This window comes from Brachyistius frenatus, unplaced genomic scaffold (genome assembly GCF_029030835.1).
Source record: "Brachyistius frenatus isolate BFR_SWC_R1_liver_20210118 unplaced genomic scaffold, ASM2903083v1 Contig_106, whole genome shotgun sequence".
Lineage (NCBI taxonomy): Eukaryota > Metazoa > Chordata > Actinopteri > Embiotocidae > Brachyistius > Brachyistius frenatus.
The window spans coordinates 793,013-810,290 of NW_027210705.1; the positions used below are offsets into that span (position 1 = coordinate 793,013).

The following is a 17,278-nucleotide window of genomic DNA, read 5'->3' on the forward strand; positions in this document are numbered from 1 at the left end:
ATCAGGAATGATCTCCTGTATCAGGAATGATCTCCTGTATCAGGAACAATCTCCTGTATCAGGAATGATCTCCTGTATCAGGAATGATCTCCTGTATCTGGAATGATCTCCTGTATCAGGAATGATCTCCTGTATCTGGAATGATCTCCTGTATCTGGAATGATCTCCTGTATCTGGAATGATCTCCTGCATCTGGAACGATCTCCTGTATCTGGAACGATCTCCTGTATCAGGAATGTTCTCCTGTATGAATGATCTCCTGTATCAGGAATGATCTCCTGTATCTGGAATGATCTCCTGTATCAGGAATGATCTCCTGTATCTGGAATGATCTCTTGTATCTGAATGATCTCCTGTATCTGGAATGATCTCCTGTATCAGGAACGATCTCCTGTATCTGGAATGATCTCCTGTATCAGGAATGATCTCCTGTATCTGGAACGATCTCCTGTATCTGGAATGATCTCCTGTATCAGGAATGTTCTCCTGTATGAATGATCTCCTGTATCTGGAATGATCTCCTGTATCTGGAATGATCTCCTGTATCTGGAATGATCTCCTGTATCTGGAACGATCTCCTGTATGAATGATCTCCTGTATCTGGAATGATCTCCTGTATGAATGATCTCCTGTATCTGGAATGATCTCCTGTATCAGGAATGATCTCCTGTATGAATGATCTCCTGTATCTGGAATGATCTCCTGTATCAGGAATGATCTCCTGTATCAGGAATGATCTCCTGTATCAGGAATGATCTCCTGTATCTGGAATGATCTCCTGTATCAGGAATGATCTCCTGTATCAGGAATGATCTCCTGTATCTGGAATGATCTCCTGTATCAGGAATGATCTCCTGTATCTGGAATGATCTCCTGTATCTGGAATGATCTCCTGTATCTGGAATGATCTCCTGTATGAATGATCTCCTGTATCTGGAATGATCTCCTGTATCAGGAATGATCTCCTGTATGAATGATCTCCTGTATCTGGAATGATCTCCTGTATCAGGAATGATCTCCTGTATGAATGATCTCCTGTATCTGGAATGATCTCCTGTATCAGGAATGATCTCCTGTATGAATGATCTCCTGTATCTGGAATGATCTCCTGTATCAGGAATGATCTCCTGTATCAGGAATGATCTCCTGTATCTGGAATGATCTCCTGTATCTGGAATGATCTCCTGTATCTGGAATGATCTCCTGTATCAGGAATGATCTCCTGTATCTGGAATGATCTCCTGTATCAGGAATGATCTCCTGTATCTGGAATGATCTCCTGTATCTGGAATGATCTCCTGTATCAGGAATGATCTCCTGTATCTGGAATGATCTCCTGTATCAGGAATGATCTCCTGTATCAGTCCTTGTGACAGCGGAGCTGGAGGAATCTTTTGGAGAACGTCCTCCTCTGTCCCTGCAGCAGGTGGAGAGGGTGGCCAGGATGATCCAATATGGACAATAGTTTGTTCAGCGTCCTCCTCTCCACCACCTTTTCCAGACTGTCCAGTTTGTAGCCGATGATGGAGCCGGCCTTCTTAACCAGTTTGTTAAGTCTGTTGGTGTCATAACGCACACTGCACCATTAAATATGACACTGAAAACAACACATTACACACCCAGTCCATCCTAACGGTCCATTGTTTAACATGTTGATTACAAAGGCACAGATGAGTGTTTTTTTTTTTTAAATAATGAGTGCGGCCCCCCGGAGCTCAGAGTGGAGAGAAAAATGAAATGCAAATAATAAACAAGAGATTCAAACCAGGAAACAGGCACTCAAACGTTCGAGGATGAGGTTCGTAGGAAAAGACTTTGAGAGTGCAGTTCATATCCGAGTGAATTGTTTTTCATGTGGGAGTAAGTGCAGCACGTGATGTTACAAAGCAACAATATACTTTTTTCAATATTATATTCTTACACCTTAGATTTTTCCCCAAGTCTTCTAATGAAGATTTACAAAGTAGTAGAGGAGTAAAGATTGGCATTTCAAGCAAAAACATCATTCACTTGGAACTATTCTCTTTATTAATCGACTCCCCCCCAACACACACACACACACACACACACACACACACACACACACACACACACACACACACACACACACACACACACACACACACACACACACACACACACACACACACACACACACACACACACACACACACACTCCTACTAATTGATTTGGAATATTTGAAATCATGTCCCATCACTATTGCATTGCGATGGGCACTTTATTTGGGGTCAAAGTTCATTAATGTTGCAGTTTGGCTGCACAGTCTGATTAAGAGTCAGCGTCCTGCACTCATCACTCTCTAGATCTGGAAATTAAGGCCACAATCAAACTATAAATAATATCCAACAACATTCAGCCTGCCTTGCATTCAGGACACATCTACTTTATGATCTCCTTAATAATCCACATCATTAAAACTCATCATATATGTCCTTAAATACCTTCCTGACTGATAAACATGGAGTTATTGTGTGCCTGCCACATCAAATATCACGTATGTACCTGCTCACCTGTACGTGCCGTTTCTCGCCCTTTCATCCAGTGCATTCTGGGAAAGGCTCCAGGAATAGCAGCTATAGAAAGGGTGGGATTATGTGTTAGCGCGTGTGTCTATTCTTAAACCAGATCTGTTGCTTAATTTATCTCCATTTAACACACACACACACACACACACTCTCACACTCATTTACTCTCTCATGTATCGACACATAACCCACCGGTGTGTCCGGGTCACTTCAAGCCTATTTACCTGAGTGTTGCGAGTGCAGCAGCCAGCAGCTTTATGACGGGCCGTCTTCATGCTGTATTGCACTGTGACCCGACCTGCTGGCTTGTTAATTGTAACCCGCAGCCCTTCAGGGGAAGACCTCTGTTTATCCCGCCGACCCAATGGGACGATGCGCTCGCTCCGCGGGCGGGGCGATTCCCTGCGCCAGCTCTCCGACCTCACTGATGAGAACGCCGGCGCCGCCCGGGCTTCTCTGCATGCGCTGATATGCTTGAACACGCAGCGCTGCGTGTTGGGAACATGTGTAACCCACGCTCTGCCTCCGTGTGCTCAGCCTGTGGTCTTCAGCATTTTATCTCTACTTTGAAGCAATCTAGGAGGAAGAGGAGGAGTTGTAGTGAAGGAGAGAGGGGAGGGTGGTAGCATTTTATCTACCCAAGTTTCAGCCAGGGATCATTCAAAAAGCTGTGCTATGAGATCACACCAATATAATCATATTATGTTATTCTTCTACCAGCATCTGTTGTGCAAATGAATGATTACAAACAAAATTCAAATGCACAAAATTAGTCCTGAAAGTTAAAAGTATGATTCTACATTTTAGTTTTTTTTTTTTCAGAGAAGGCAGTAGAGATTACAGAAAACAAAGGTGGAGATGACGAGCAGCTCGGCGTTTACGGATCAAATCTGAATCGTGATTCTTTTACCGTTTAGATTTTTACTTATATAAATGTTTAGTGCACTCGTTTACCAGATACAGAAGAAAACCCAAAATAATCTAATGTGACAGCTTCATGAATCTGATACTGAATAAAAACAATCCAGTTCAGTCTCTCTTCTTTTATTAAACACAACCTTTGATCGAGTATTTTTCTGTGCGTTTTCTTTTCTTTTTTTCTGTCTCACTCACTTATTTTCCTTACTGACGGATTCTGCTGCTTCGCATCACGTCGTCTAACGCACCAATGTTATTGTTTGAGGGAGAGAGTAGGAACGCTTGTTTTGATGCAACTGATGTCCCGAATGAAAGAATTGTTGTCATTTAGAAATGAGAGCGTTTACGGACACGAATCGGGATTGTGATTTTAATTGCATTGTTGGTGCAGCCTGACAGGCAGCAGAGGTCACAGCTTCGGCATTCTTTCCCCCCTTAAAGCTCATACCACCAATAAATTCAATAATAATGGACCCGTTAAGTCTGTGTATGTTTGAGGTCACCCACAGAGATTTATCCCCCGACTCGGCAGCTTCCCCTCAGCTCTGTGGAGCTGTTCAGCTCACAACTCACAACTTTACTGTTTTCGTTCACTCACCTTTAACATTGGTGTCAACAGGCAGCAGTTTCCTGAAATAGAGTCTGAAAAGGAAAGTTCATGTTTACTGTGCTCCACAAATGAAGCGTTTCATATCTAAATTACAACGTTACTCAAACCAAGTTATTACAAAACAGTTATCACCTACGAATGTTCTGTATGTTGCTGTGTAACGGAGCGTGTGTTAAATGTCTTTGTTCTTCTGTGTTGCTCAGGGGTCCCTTCAGCGTGGTGAGGCGATGCATCAACAGGGAGACGGGGCAGCAGTTTGCTGTGAAGATCGTGGATGTGGCCCAGTTCACCTCCAGTCCTGGACTGAGCACGGAGGGTAAGAAGCCTCCGTCTGTTTCTCACTCTCTGTTCTGTCAAGCAGCTCGTGAATATGACTACAGAAACCCGCCGTCCGTTCATCCCGCGGCGTTGAACACTGGAGGCGGGTGCTGAGGAGAGGCCGTCCGCTCGCCCTCGTTTGTGTGGGCGTGTTGTTTGGTTTTAAACGAGTCCTCCGAGCACACTCGCTCCTCTACACACTGGCCTACCAGTTGCTCACGCCGTCACTGGGGAGTTCCTCAGTTCAGTCATGGTCTTCTGCTGTTGTCTTTGGGCCGTTCCATTGAAGCGGTTAATGACTGAATCCCTGCCCGGGGCACCTTGACACTTAATTGTTGCGGAAAGAGGTGCACCGCCCCTCCACACCATGCTGACGTCACTTTATTTATTTGATAAATAGTATGCAGCATACTGTATTTTGTTACCCTGGGTTTCATTTACAGTAAGGTGCCAAAAGTATAATATAATGATACTACTAAGACATGTCAGTGTTTCCCCCAAGCAGACAGCTTTGGGGGGGCCGACTGGGTCGTCTGTTGCGCTGCGTGATTGCGAGGTTTCGTCCTTCCCCTTCCTGAAACACAGACTCAGCAGAGCAGAGACACAAATTAGCGCGACTCTCACACGGAGATGAAATGAAATGGGTGCACAGGAAATAAGTAAATTAATAGTAGTTACTGGACGTAACTGTAGTTCTATGAGTACGATCGTATTTTGTTTCTTTCCCGAGACAATGAATCACTGCATGTGCAGGGCATCAAGAATAGCCAGTTCTTACCTACTTAACCTTTCATTCTTCTTTCAGTATGTCGTCCAGACTAGGGTTGAACATACAGGTGTTGTGCATTGCTCATTCAGAACAGGCTGATGAGTAGCGTCTAGACTAAACACACAAAATCTTATCAGATATCTGCTCCAAGCTGAGAGAGCGGTGGATTGGAGGGATGAGAGAGAACGAGAGAGGAGGAGAGATTGAATTGAAGATATTTGGATGGTGGAGTTTGGGGTAATAAGAAACTATTAGATGAACTGAGTAGACTGAAGAGAGGAACGCTGGTCTTTGTTAGAGGAGGAGAACGCAGCCAGTCCGCTGTAAGGCTCCTTTACTGCGGTCCATATATGGAGGAGGTCAAGTTAGAAAGCAATAAATGGACCTTCAAAACTCTGCTCTTTTGCCCCAGTATCACCATACGGGATGGAGTGGTAGGTTTTACCTGCTAGTACAGAATAGTAAAAAGCCAAGAGCATGTTTCACACAGAGGCAAAGAAGAAACTTCAGACTTATTTTCATTTGATCTAATTTCTATAATCTTTTAAATGTCTAGTGTTGGATCCATATCCATGTCATGTCTCATCTGCAACCGAATGTCACATGGTTAATTAGACTAGATTAGGTGAATTAGTGAAGTAGCAATACTTCTGTAGTAACCTATGAACTCATGGGATTTGCCACTGAACAACAGGCAGACACAGTTCAAGACTAGCTGGTGAGCTTTGTGGAGCATTTAGCAGCAACAGAGCCAGATATTTACCTCAGGAGGTGGTGGAGACCAAAAGTGGAGCTAAAAGAGAGTAAATACCGGAGCTACATCCGTCGTGACACAAACACTGCTCCAAATGAAGGATCAGGTTTCTCTGTAACTGCTGAGTGTGGAAATAACTAACTATTTGCTAACAAGTTCATCAAAGCAACTTATAAGGCTGTGATATGTCAGTGTTGGCTTCACAGTTTGTTTCTGCTGGAAACAAACTTGTCTAGATGCCATCCTCGAGTTGGAAAAAAATGTTGGTATGTGACTTCTTGTATTCTCGTTGTCATTAAAGGACGATGAAACTCTGCTCACCTTGAGGTCGAATTTGCTTTTACATTGATTGCAGCAAAGATAGTAGCTTTTAAAAAGAAAAATAATTTGTGGTGTCACTTTCCAAGTTAAGCTTGAATACATTTGTACTAACTTGTAATGAGTTTAAATGAATTCAGCCCTACAACCACTTTCCCCACGTCAAGTCCTCACTCTGTACATAGTCTGGTGACTGGTCCAAAATACATCACTAATACTATACATCACTATCCAGCATTATGAAACCACATATGCATGTGTAGAAAATGGGGGGGGGGAGGGGCTCGATGAAGGTGATCGAATCAACTGCTCACACGATGTCTAATGTTCTTCACGCATATTACGCAGGACGTGTTCACACTCAGGACAGTTAGATGTGCTTTAGTGATGTTAAAACTGGTGGAGAGTCTCAGATGATGGTCTGTGACCATGCCAACATGCTGTGAGCTCCACATAATGAATGTTTCTCAGAGGGGCTTTAACTGCCACACTGCACAGTGGCCTCCATCAACGTCTCTAATTCTTTCTCTCAGATGGAGGGCACCTAATCTGGCATGGCAGCCGTGTCACAGCATCTCTGCAGGTTACTTAAGTAGACATGCGATGCTCAGCCAATCACAGTGATCCCCCATAAAACACCAGAGACGCCTGCGTCACACTGTAGAGTGAGACGGTAAAATAGAGAAAGGTCCAGCAAAGGAGAGACATGACGAGAAGGATTCAGAGGTTTAGTGACGCTCTGGTCTCCTAATGAGACTTTGACATGCCTTGACTTTTCTCCTTTGATACTGAGGTTGTGTCCAGAGCCGACAAACCTGAAAATGTCCTCTGTCACATCTGTTGTCACATCCCATTGTCCATCCACACTGAAGCAACAAATAGGATTAAAAACAGTTAAAACTTTTCTTATTTCACTGCTGGGCGTAACCATCTCCAATTCAAGTTTAAATGCATCTTACTCCTCATTGTCTTTATTTGGCATCCGATTATACCTTAACTCATTTCCTGTAGTCACTTTACTCTCACACAGATTTTATATTTGTGATCATAAATACTACCAGCTAGTCAAATTTCATGTTTACAAAATATTCTGGCTGCACAGGTCGAAATACAGATGAATGATAACAGCGTTGGTGATTGATCAGCTACTGTATAACAGAATCTCTGGGGTGATGGGTGTTTTGTTGCAGTCAGTTCAAACCACCATTGGGTGGTGTGCTTTGTGGGAGCAGGTGGTCATAGCTGCGTTGTAGCTGAGTGTGCAGCTCTATTACGAGAAGCCTTTGACATCAAGGTTTGTGTGTGGGAGTTTATTGCAATTATCTTTATTAGTCAACCGTGAATGTCTTGTTAAGGTCTGAATGCAGCGCAGGTATCTCGGTGGCTGCGTTATGTTTTTATGTTTACTGCCGCTGCAGACTTCCTGTTTCTGGGCGTTGATGAGCCTTGCTGAAGCGGACGCTGCCACGAATGAGAGCCACAAACTGGAGCTGCTCGTTGAGCCTTTTATTCTCGGTGCAGCAGCTGCTGCTGCAGTTGTTGGATTCAGTGGCAGAAATAGACGTCCGGGTCTCGCCCCTTCTGTCTCCGTTAGGGAGAGGAGAGGGGAATTTACATTTCATATCCATGCAGATACCAGCTACATTGAGCAGAACAAGATGGTCTTACACGCTAAAATGGTTTCTGTTAGAAAAATCAACTGATCATTAGAGCCTGGACTGTCGGGGCTGATACCATTTAACCCAAATGGACTGTGTGAATATCAGCTCTGTCTACGCTCCACTGAGGATGGTTTCCAGTCCTTGCATCCTCCTGGGCGCAGACTTCGGGTTCATTTGGAAACTACTGGAGCTGCCTTTCACCGATCGGCATTAATCACCATATGTTCATCGCCCAAAACTCTCCAACCACAGCTACTGTTGGAACTGCACTTAGAAACAAACGCTTGGCTTCAACGTCATCGCACGACCAACGCACAAAATAACTCTGACATCAAACATGTGTGACAAGGCTGTGAGCTGTGTTAACTCTGGATCATTATAATGAATAATAGCGAGGAACAATTTTCTTTTTGTTTATTTTATGCCTGATCGTGGTTTAATAAAACACATTGAACTTATGAAGAAGGGCCATTTATGGACTGTGGTGTTTGTGGTGAGGTTACTGTCGATAGAAGTTGAATATTAGAAATGAAGCACCTGGAGATGAACAGTTGGTGGCGCTGGTTCTCCTCTCGTGCTTTAAACCGGAACAGAAAAAGCGGTGACACGAGATGACGTCATTAAAGAGCGACAGTCAAACCTGAAAGAGTGCGAAGTGACGTGGATTTTTTTTTTTATTGAAATATGACACATCTGTTGGTCTCGTCCAGCTGTTTTTAGACTTCAATGGAAACTGAAGTTTCTGCTTTATTATGTAATAAAAGTGACAGGCCTGTGATGATAAAACATTTGTAGTGCACAATGACAATAGTGCATTGAAACAGTGAATTTCATTGGGAATGTAAACATTATAACAGAGTTCCCACTGGTCATTGAATTTATGGAATATCAGGGAATTATAAAAAAGGATTTTAACATAAGTTATGGAATATCATGACGTTTTGTTTGTAGCATGTTTAAATTCATCAAAATGTAATATTTTCCATGAAGTATTTTTCCATTTCTGGGTATTTAACTTGCTTCCTGAGTGGTTTGACTCCTTCATGCTCATCATCATCAGCAAGAAGACAGAAGACGACAGAAAAGACAGATGTTAAGTTTGTTAAAACTACTATTGATGTACTCCAACAATAAGAAGCATGCCGCCCCCATAACTGCCCTGCTGCAGCCGAGTGGAGCAGGATCTTTAGTCGGGGGTTGTCCAAGGACATTCATTCATTTGAGTTCCTTTTAAGAAGAAATATTTTGCTCAGTTTATCGTTGAAGCAGTTAAAAATGGTCTGATCAGCACAAAGTCGGACAGTTTTCACATTCATTATAGATCATGTGAATTCAACTTGAAAGTCTGAGAATTTTACATTTGACTTAGTGGGAACCCTGTTATAAATAGATTAAAACAGATCCTGTAAAAGTTTTCACATCAGACAACATACGCTGGCGCAGATTTATGTGATAGGCCAATATCGGCTGATAAAATCAGCCAGTTCATAAATCAGTTGGGCTCTGCTGTTTATCATGTGCCTGCAAAATCATGTAGTTCCCCTTTATATCTTCTCTCCTCTGTCATCTCTCTTCTCATTAAAACAGTGCTGAAAATCTGTCTTGAAGGATCCCTGAGAACTCCTCAATCAAAGTTTGTCATTGTCGCCTAAAACTGTTTACACTTTGTCTCCGCTGCCAACATTTATGCTCACTTGTGCTCCAGATTTTCTGTATGACCGTGTGTGTGTGCACACATACTGTATGGTACATGGTCAGCTCTCTCCCCAGTCATTTATATCCAGTCTCAGTCTCTCCTCCGCAGCGCTCAGGAATCCATCAAACTGTTCGCTCCCTCCAGACGCCGGCCGGCTGTTCTCCTCGTTGATTTGTTTTTATTTTCCCCGTTTTTGTTGCCTGTAGAAATCAGAGCAGTTTCACTTGAGCGGGCAGCTATAACAGCACCACAGTAATCAAGCAGGGACACACACACACACACACACACACACACACACACACACACACACACACACACACACACACACACACACACACACACACACACACACACGCATATAAACACCCAGTGCAGAGCTCCGACCAAGGGAAGTGGGTCAAATGGTTCATGTCTTGGCAATGGATTGGTCAGCATAGGCCTGATATAAACACACACACACACACACACACACACACACACACACACACACACACACACACACACACACACACACACACACACACACACACACACCAGTTTATTTCTCTTCAGCCTGTCCAGCGGTCTGCCTGATGAATAGGTCAGCCCTCTGAGGGGATGAGAGAGAACAGCAAGCCAGAGAATGAGCAAAATTCATCATGTGCCATCGCCTACTCACTTCCCTCCGCCTCCTTCCAGTCCTCCACCTCCCTCGTTCCTTCACTCTCTCTCCTTTTACTCGCCGTGTTTCTAAGTCTTTCTCTCCATCCCTCCACTCCTCATTTCCTTCCCTCCCTCATGTCTGTCTCTTCTTCCCTCCCTCATACTTCACTCCTGCCTTCCTGCTGAATCAGAGCAGCTCCAGGTTTCTCTCTCTCTCTCTCTCTCTCTCTCTCTCTCTCTCTCTCTCTCTCTCTGTGTGTGTGTGTGTGTGTGTGTGTGTGTGTGTGTGTGTGTGTGTGTGTGTGTGTGTGTGTGCGTGTGTGTGTAATGTGTGTGTGTGTGTGTGTGTGTGTGTGTGTGTGTGCACGTTTTCATTTCTTCTATTAGATTACTGTGATATATTGGCCTGACTGTCTGCAAAACCACTGTCGGATCTTGCACACACACACACACACACACACGTACACACACACACACACACACACACACACACACACACACACACACACACACACACACACACACACACACACACACACACACACACACACACACACACACACACACACACACACACACACACACACACACCTGCAGCTCTGTGTGACGTCCCTGTGATAGCAAGGCCTCCTTCTGGTGCTGGCTTAGACTCCCAGCAGGAGGAGCAGGGATCACTGGAGAGATCACATCTGCTCATCCTCTCTCTTTTTTCCTTTTAATTCTCCTTTCTAGTGTTTCTGATGGTTTTTTTCTTCCCTTTCAGTTCTAACTTTTTTTTACTGAATCAAATTCTCTTCTTGTTTTTCTGTATTTTTTTTCTAAATGGTCCTCCACTCGCAACAGATCATCTGCATAAGACCACTCACAGCTGTGGAGGGCGGTGCCTGGAAAAGAAGAGCGCATGAAAAACCATGTAAACAGCAGCAATGGGATGCATTTTCCCCACACTGCCATCATGACAGGGCTCGACAGTGCGATTATCTCACTCACCTAAAAATAGATATGCGCTAGCCGGAAAAATTAAAAATTGGGAGAACGGTTTGCGATTACAATCTTTTGGCACAAACGTAGCGTATTAGCTGCAGATAACAAATCTGTATAAACGTGAGTGAAATGAACGTAACACCGAGCTTACTGGTGGCTGCAGACTACAGTATGTAAAAGTGGACGTAGCCTCCGGTTCTCCGGCTGCTTTGGAAGTTCCTTAAACTGCAACACCAACGAGTGCCGCTAGAGGTTGGCTGCAAAAAACCCGGCTCCATAGACTCCCATTCAACTGGTCTCAGGCAATACATTTTTTTCTCTAAGTTATTTCAGTGTTGTTAGCGAAACTCTTTTCTTCTTATTAGCGTTCTGGTGGTCCATATTTAAATAATCACGTCATTAATTGGAAAACAAGCCATGTTATTGGGGTCTGTGTGATTGACAGGGCTGTGGTGCAGTCAGGTTATGGCTATCGGTGGGCGGGACGTCAAATCGCCGGGCTTATAATAAGATTGAGTCCGATCCACCGCTCGCTATGTTCCCTTCTGGCTCCGAACTAGCAGCATTGTAACGGCCGGTATCTGAACTCCAGACACAAACCAGCTGGTGATGCCACTGTTGACCACAGACTACTGGTCTGCTCAGAAAATAGCAAGAAATATCTGGTTGTTTAAAACGACCCGTTTTTATCTTGCATGTAAACACGTGGCATTTCCTGCAGCTGCTTCACAATAACAACTGGGTCGCTGATGGAAAGCTTTTTGGTTAAACCGCAGCAGCGAGGTCAGCCCTGAAAACATGAATGTCTGTCACTGCCTGAGTGAGAAAGTTACATCATTTGTCTGTTGAAAGCCACGACTTTGTGCATTCATTTTAAAATGAAAGCCACCGCCTCAAATTAAAAGCCCTCCAGTGTTTCATACACCGACCCAGACAAGGTTTTGACTTATCTTGTAATATGAAACAGCAGCAAAGACCACTGTTGATTTAAATGGACACACACACACACACGCGCACACACACACACACACACACACACACACACACACACACACACACGCGCGCGCGCGCGCGCACACACACACACACACACACACACACACACACACACACACACACACACACACACACACACACACGCGCGCGCGCAGTAAGAAAAAAAAAACCTGCCCTGCAGAACCAATACATGTTATTCTATAGCGATAATATTTTTAAAAGCATTTTCAATTATTTATAAAGTTGCTTCAGTATTTCAGTGTTTAATAGAACTTAATTTTTATATTTTATTTGAAACGTGTACAATTTTCAAAAATTCAGTTTCAGTGTTTGATGCTGTCCTGTAGATACTGCAGCCTTCACTTCCACAGTCCTCCACTGTTTTTCACATCACAACTGCACACAAGACCACAAATACACACAGTACCAATATGTGTGGAATAAATTGTTCATTTTTCACTGTTCTCCTATAAATGTCTTTGTGTGCTTCTAGGTTGTTTCTTTGAGGAGCACATGTACTGCCTGCGGGGAAAAATGTTAGCTTGGCTGCCGGATGGATACTTCTAATTTCTGTCTATGATACAAAACAAACAGTGCACCCTAAAGACAATTAGTACCAGAGTAAACCTTTTCCTTCCTTTATTGTCTCGCCTGTCTAATCCCCCTCCCCTTCAGGGATTCTGCAGATGTGAGGTGTGTTCATAGAAAACATGTATCATCCGAGAAGCGGAGCGGTTTGTTTTGACGTTACAATGGCTCACATTGAGCGAGTTACATGTGTATCTTTTTGGTCCAGACTAAAACAGCCTGCCTCCCAAACAGCTCGGTGTTTCAGTGGTAAATGATGCTTACGTAAAATCGTGACATAAGCAGAGGGAGGGCCGGGGGCCGGCGTGCCAGCAGTGGAATCAAGAACGCTCCACGTAGTCACCTCGAACTTTGCCTGATTGCTCGTTTTAAATGTCAATACAGATGAAAGCGCAGCAGAGCCGTCGTCACTGACCCGGACTTCTGCTCATTTTGTCAGATACATCCTTCATTTTGTAAAACATTAAAATTTTCAAACCAAAGTGCCGCAGCTTGGGAATGATTGGCAACAGAAACAGAAAGATACTAAATGGGAAGAACTGGATTGTGACTCCCACTGCATTAAAACACAGTCCAGGTGACTGGAGGACACTGAATGTGCTGGAAGTGCAGAGTTTCAGATCGAAAAGCAGAAGACATGGAGCTGTTTTTTCTGTGTTTGTCACTGTGGACAAGCTCGGCGCACCCAGACCCAGATATTCACGCCGTCCACAGGGAATCGTTTGCAGTCTTTTCATCCTATTGAGTGCAGACTGCAGGTTCATTTTGAAACTAGCAGCTTTAACCAATCAGCATGCGCCGAAACTGGCCGACACTCTACCACCGCTGCAACTAACCAGCGCCGGAGTCCATCTGGGAGATTTTCCTAAAGCGCAGCGTATTTTGGTGCCGGGGTAACAGTGGACAACCCTCCAGCCTAAAGTAACCAGGAAAAGCTAAGTGAAAGCAGATTTCACATGGAAATGGCATTTTAAAATGTAGACACCTCTGTGGAGCTCTGTTAAATGGATGTTTGCCACGCCGTCTTTTCTGATACAACCGCTGAAGGCACCAAAGAAATCCGTTTACCAGCAGCACTTCTGTCACACAAACAGACTGCTGTTCTGTTCATCTGCTACAGGAAGCTAAAGTTAAAACATGATATGAAGTCATAGATTTCTGCATACAATTCACAATAAATGCAGTTTAGTGTGTAGGTGGTTGTAACTGTATTGTACTGCTATATATCGGACTAATGTTAATTGAGGCACACATTCTGAATAGATCAATTCTAGACTGACTGGTGAGAACTTTAAGTTTTCGTTTTTCAGCTGACAATTTGAATGAAGTTTTGACTGAACTTATAGAAATGAAGATGGTTTTAAGAGTTTTATTGTTGCTGTTGATTAGATCACCTCCCCCACCTTCAAAAGAGGTTCTTGGTCCACCCTCTAGTCTTATTTTCCACAATGTCTTGTCAACATTTTCTTTTTTTTTTTACGTTTAATGAATAAATCATTTTTTTTCTGTTAAGGTTCTTCAGCTACAGAATCAATAGCATGCTGCCATCTTTGACTGCTTCCACAGACTTACACACACACACACAACCAACCTAAAAGCAGTGAAATGGGCTTCCCTGAGGCAGTTTTTCTAGGGTCAGTTAAGTTGGTGTGGTAATTTGCTTCTCATTTGATGAAGAATCTATTGTAAACTCCAGCAGGAGTTACACTGACAGACATAAGCAGCAAACTCACCAGATGACATTAAATGTGGCAGGCTGCGATGCCCTTAAGGTAGCCACTTATCCCGGTTTTAGCTGCTTTAGCATCATGTTATAGGGCCAGCCGACGCATCGTGCTCGTCCTCGGAGGATTAGTTTAATGTTAGCTATAAGGCTCGCAGCAGCACAAGTGGCTCATGGCTGCCGCTCAGAGCTTAATTAAATGTCACTGCATACATGGCAGCACAATACACTTTTCATTATAGTTCACACAAGTGTGTGTGTGTGTGTGTGTGTGTGTGTGTGTGTGTGTGTGTGTGTGTGTGTGTGTGTGTGTGTGTGTGTGTGTGTGTGTGTGTGTGAGGAGAGGAGAGAGAGGGGATTTCATGCGACCCTATCAAATCTTTGTAGAAACATTCCCATTCAGTTTTTTCATCCATAATTCACCTCCGGCAGCAGCAGCAGCAGCGGCCGGTGAAAATATCTCTGAGAACGTGGAATGTTTTTCTTCCGTATACTGCATATGGAGCATGTACAGTATCTTGTGGCACAGCTTGGCTATTTCAGTCGGAGAGATGAATATTAATAGTTAATACAGCTGAGTGCTCTTGGTGATACATTTTGAGTAAACTGAAAGGTTATGTATATAATGCATATTTCTCCTCTTGGCCTCAGCCTTCAAAACCTCTCAGAACAGCTGCTGAGCACGAATGCGTGGATCAAAAGTCTGAGAGATTGGATGGTAGACAGATAGGCTGTGTTCTGATTGTTTATCAAATCCAGTATTGAAACCTGCAACAGCAAAAACAAGTTGTGAACAAAAGACTGACATGTCACATCACATTTTAAAATAAAACTTTATTTATCCACTGGGAGGGATATATTACAGCAGCAGTAAGACAGGCCAGAAACAAATGTAGATTAAAACACGATTCAATGAAATTCAAGTAAGGTAAAAAATTGAGAAGAAGAATAGACAAATAATAATATGATGACAAGCAATAAATAAATGACCAAACAAATGTACATTTAGTGCAAAACTAATAAGACTAACTAATACTGTATTTTTGGGGCCAGTGCTGATATAAATTAGTTGAAAAATTCTGATATTGTTCAGCGATATGTAACACGTGGGACCCCGTGCCCCTCCTGAAAGAAGTCAAAGTCAAAACCCAGTAAACGGCTGGATGTGTGAAACTGGAGGGCTTTTAGTTTGAAAAGTCATTCAGTCTAACTTTGATCTCTTACAGTGACAGAGACTCGCTTTATAGCTCCGACACAGTCCAGCCAAAGAATATCGTATTTATGTTATCTACCTAATTTATGAGCAGCCGTTTCTTTCTGCCTCAGTGGGAGAGTCTCTGCTGCGTTTTGCAGGCGCTTTGGATGTCGCGGTTTCTGTCCTCTGATCTGTGTGTGTCTCACTCAGGGCGGAGCTCAACCTCTGCTACACTGAGAGCGAGGGGACATTTGTCCACTTGTTAATCGAGCGTCGTTCTCTCAGACAGGTTAAAAAATAGATTGATAAAAAAAAAAAAAATGCTGAAATTGATTGCCAAATATACTTGGGCAGGTGTCCATAATACCTTGGCAGTATATTTGTGGGAAACACTGCATATTGTTTGAACCTTCTGCGATCTACTCAGTCCACCACTAGCTTCACCTTCTTGGTTTTGCCAGTGGAGCTGGATCTCCCCAAACCATCTGATTTAACTTCCTGCTGCTCCTCCGTACTCCTTCTTTGGTAAATGTACAGACTGTACATAAAAATTGGACGTAGTTTCCGGCTCTGAAAAATTAGGCCGATGCAGGAGTGCCTTCAGCTGTAATACCACCAGAGGTCGGCTCTAAAAAGCCTCCGACTCCATAAACTCCCATTCAACTTCTCTCATAAAATTCTCAGTCAATAAAATTTCTTGCCGAGGTTTCTGTAATTCATTCGCTAAATTCACTTTTCCAGATAAGAGATGGTTGTCCATTTGAAAACAATCCTGTCATTAATTAGACAATAAGCCTAAAAAAAACCCAGTGTTTTTGGGGGCGTGTCTGTTTGATTGACAGGCCTGTGGGGCAGTCAGTTTACGGCTATCGGTGGGCGGGACGTAGTATCGCCGTGTTTCAGATGGAGTGTAGCTCGCCGATATATGGTCACTACCAGCTCTAAAGCACTCCGAACTAGCAAGATGGCGACGGACAAATTCCGAACTCAAGGCTTCATAACGGCCGTTCACAAACCAACGGGTGACGTCACTGCTGGTTGCCGCTTGGTTACAAGACGTACGCAGACGGCCGGGGGAACTCCAAGTCCAAGACTTTACTCTCCCATTCCTTTTGTATTTCCCATACTGAGTGAACGGAGTCCGAGTTTTGGCATCAGAGACATTGTGGAAGTCCCCATTCATTGTCATGAAGCTGCTGGTGTGTTTTGTTTGTAATACCGCACTGGTAACGTGGATGATGTCACCAGCGCCGTCACCAGCGTCAGTGGAATGTAAACAACAACGAAGGCTGAGAGAACTCCCGAGGCTGATCGTACGACCTGGATGTCAGGAGTACCGATGCTCTCCTTCACTGTGACATGTTCAGGGTTACGCTGTTTCGAGTCCACAAAGATTGCCATATCTTGTCCTTCCTTCTTGCCCCTCTGTTGTCGACGGGAGGCAAGACTTAAGTCTCCTCACTCGTCCAGCTCTGCCTCGCCTTGCACAATGTCTGCGTAGCTCTTCAGGAGCTCCTGCCTCGTATAGGTGAGCATCGACTCGCTAGAGGTTAAACATG

General features: G+C 43.7%; 1 protein-coding gene across 13 annotated transcripts in view; it reads left to right on the forward strand.

Moving 5' to 3' along the window:
- Positions 1–17,278, forward strand: part of caska (calcium/calmodulin-dependent serine protein kinase a) — a 145,540-nt gene that overhangs the window by 47,377 nt on the left and 80,885 nt on the right. For all 13 annotated transcript variants that reach the window (XM_069712051.1, XM_069712040.1, XM_069712044.1 and 10 more), the window contains exon 2: positions 4,279–4,391. In XM_069712051.1, coding sequence (XP_069568152.1) covers positions 4,279–4,391 — 113 coding nt within the window. The remainder of the gene's footprint in view (positions 1–4,278; positions 4,392–17,278) is intronic.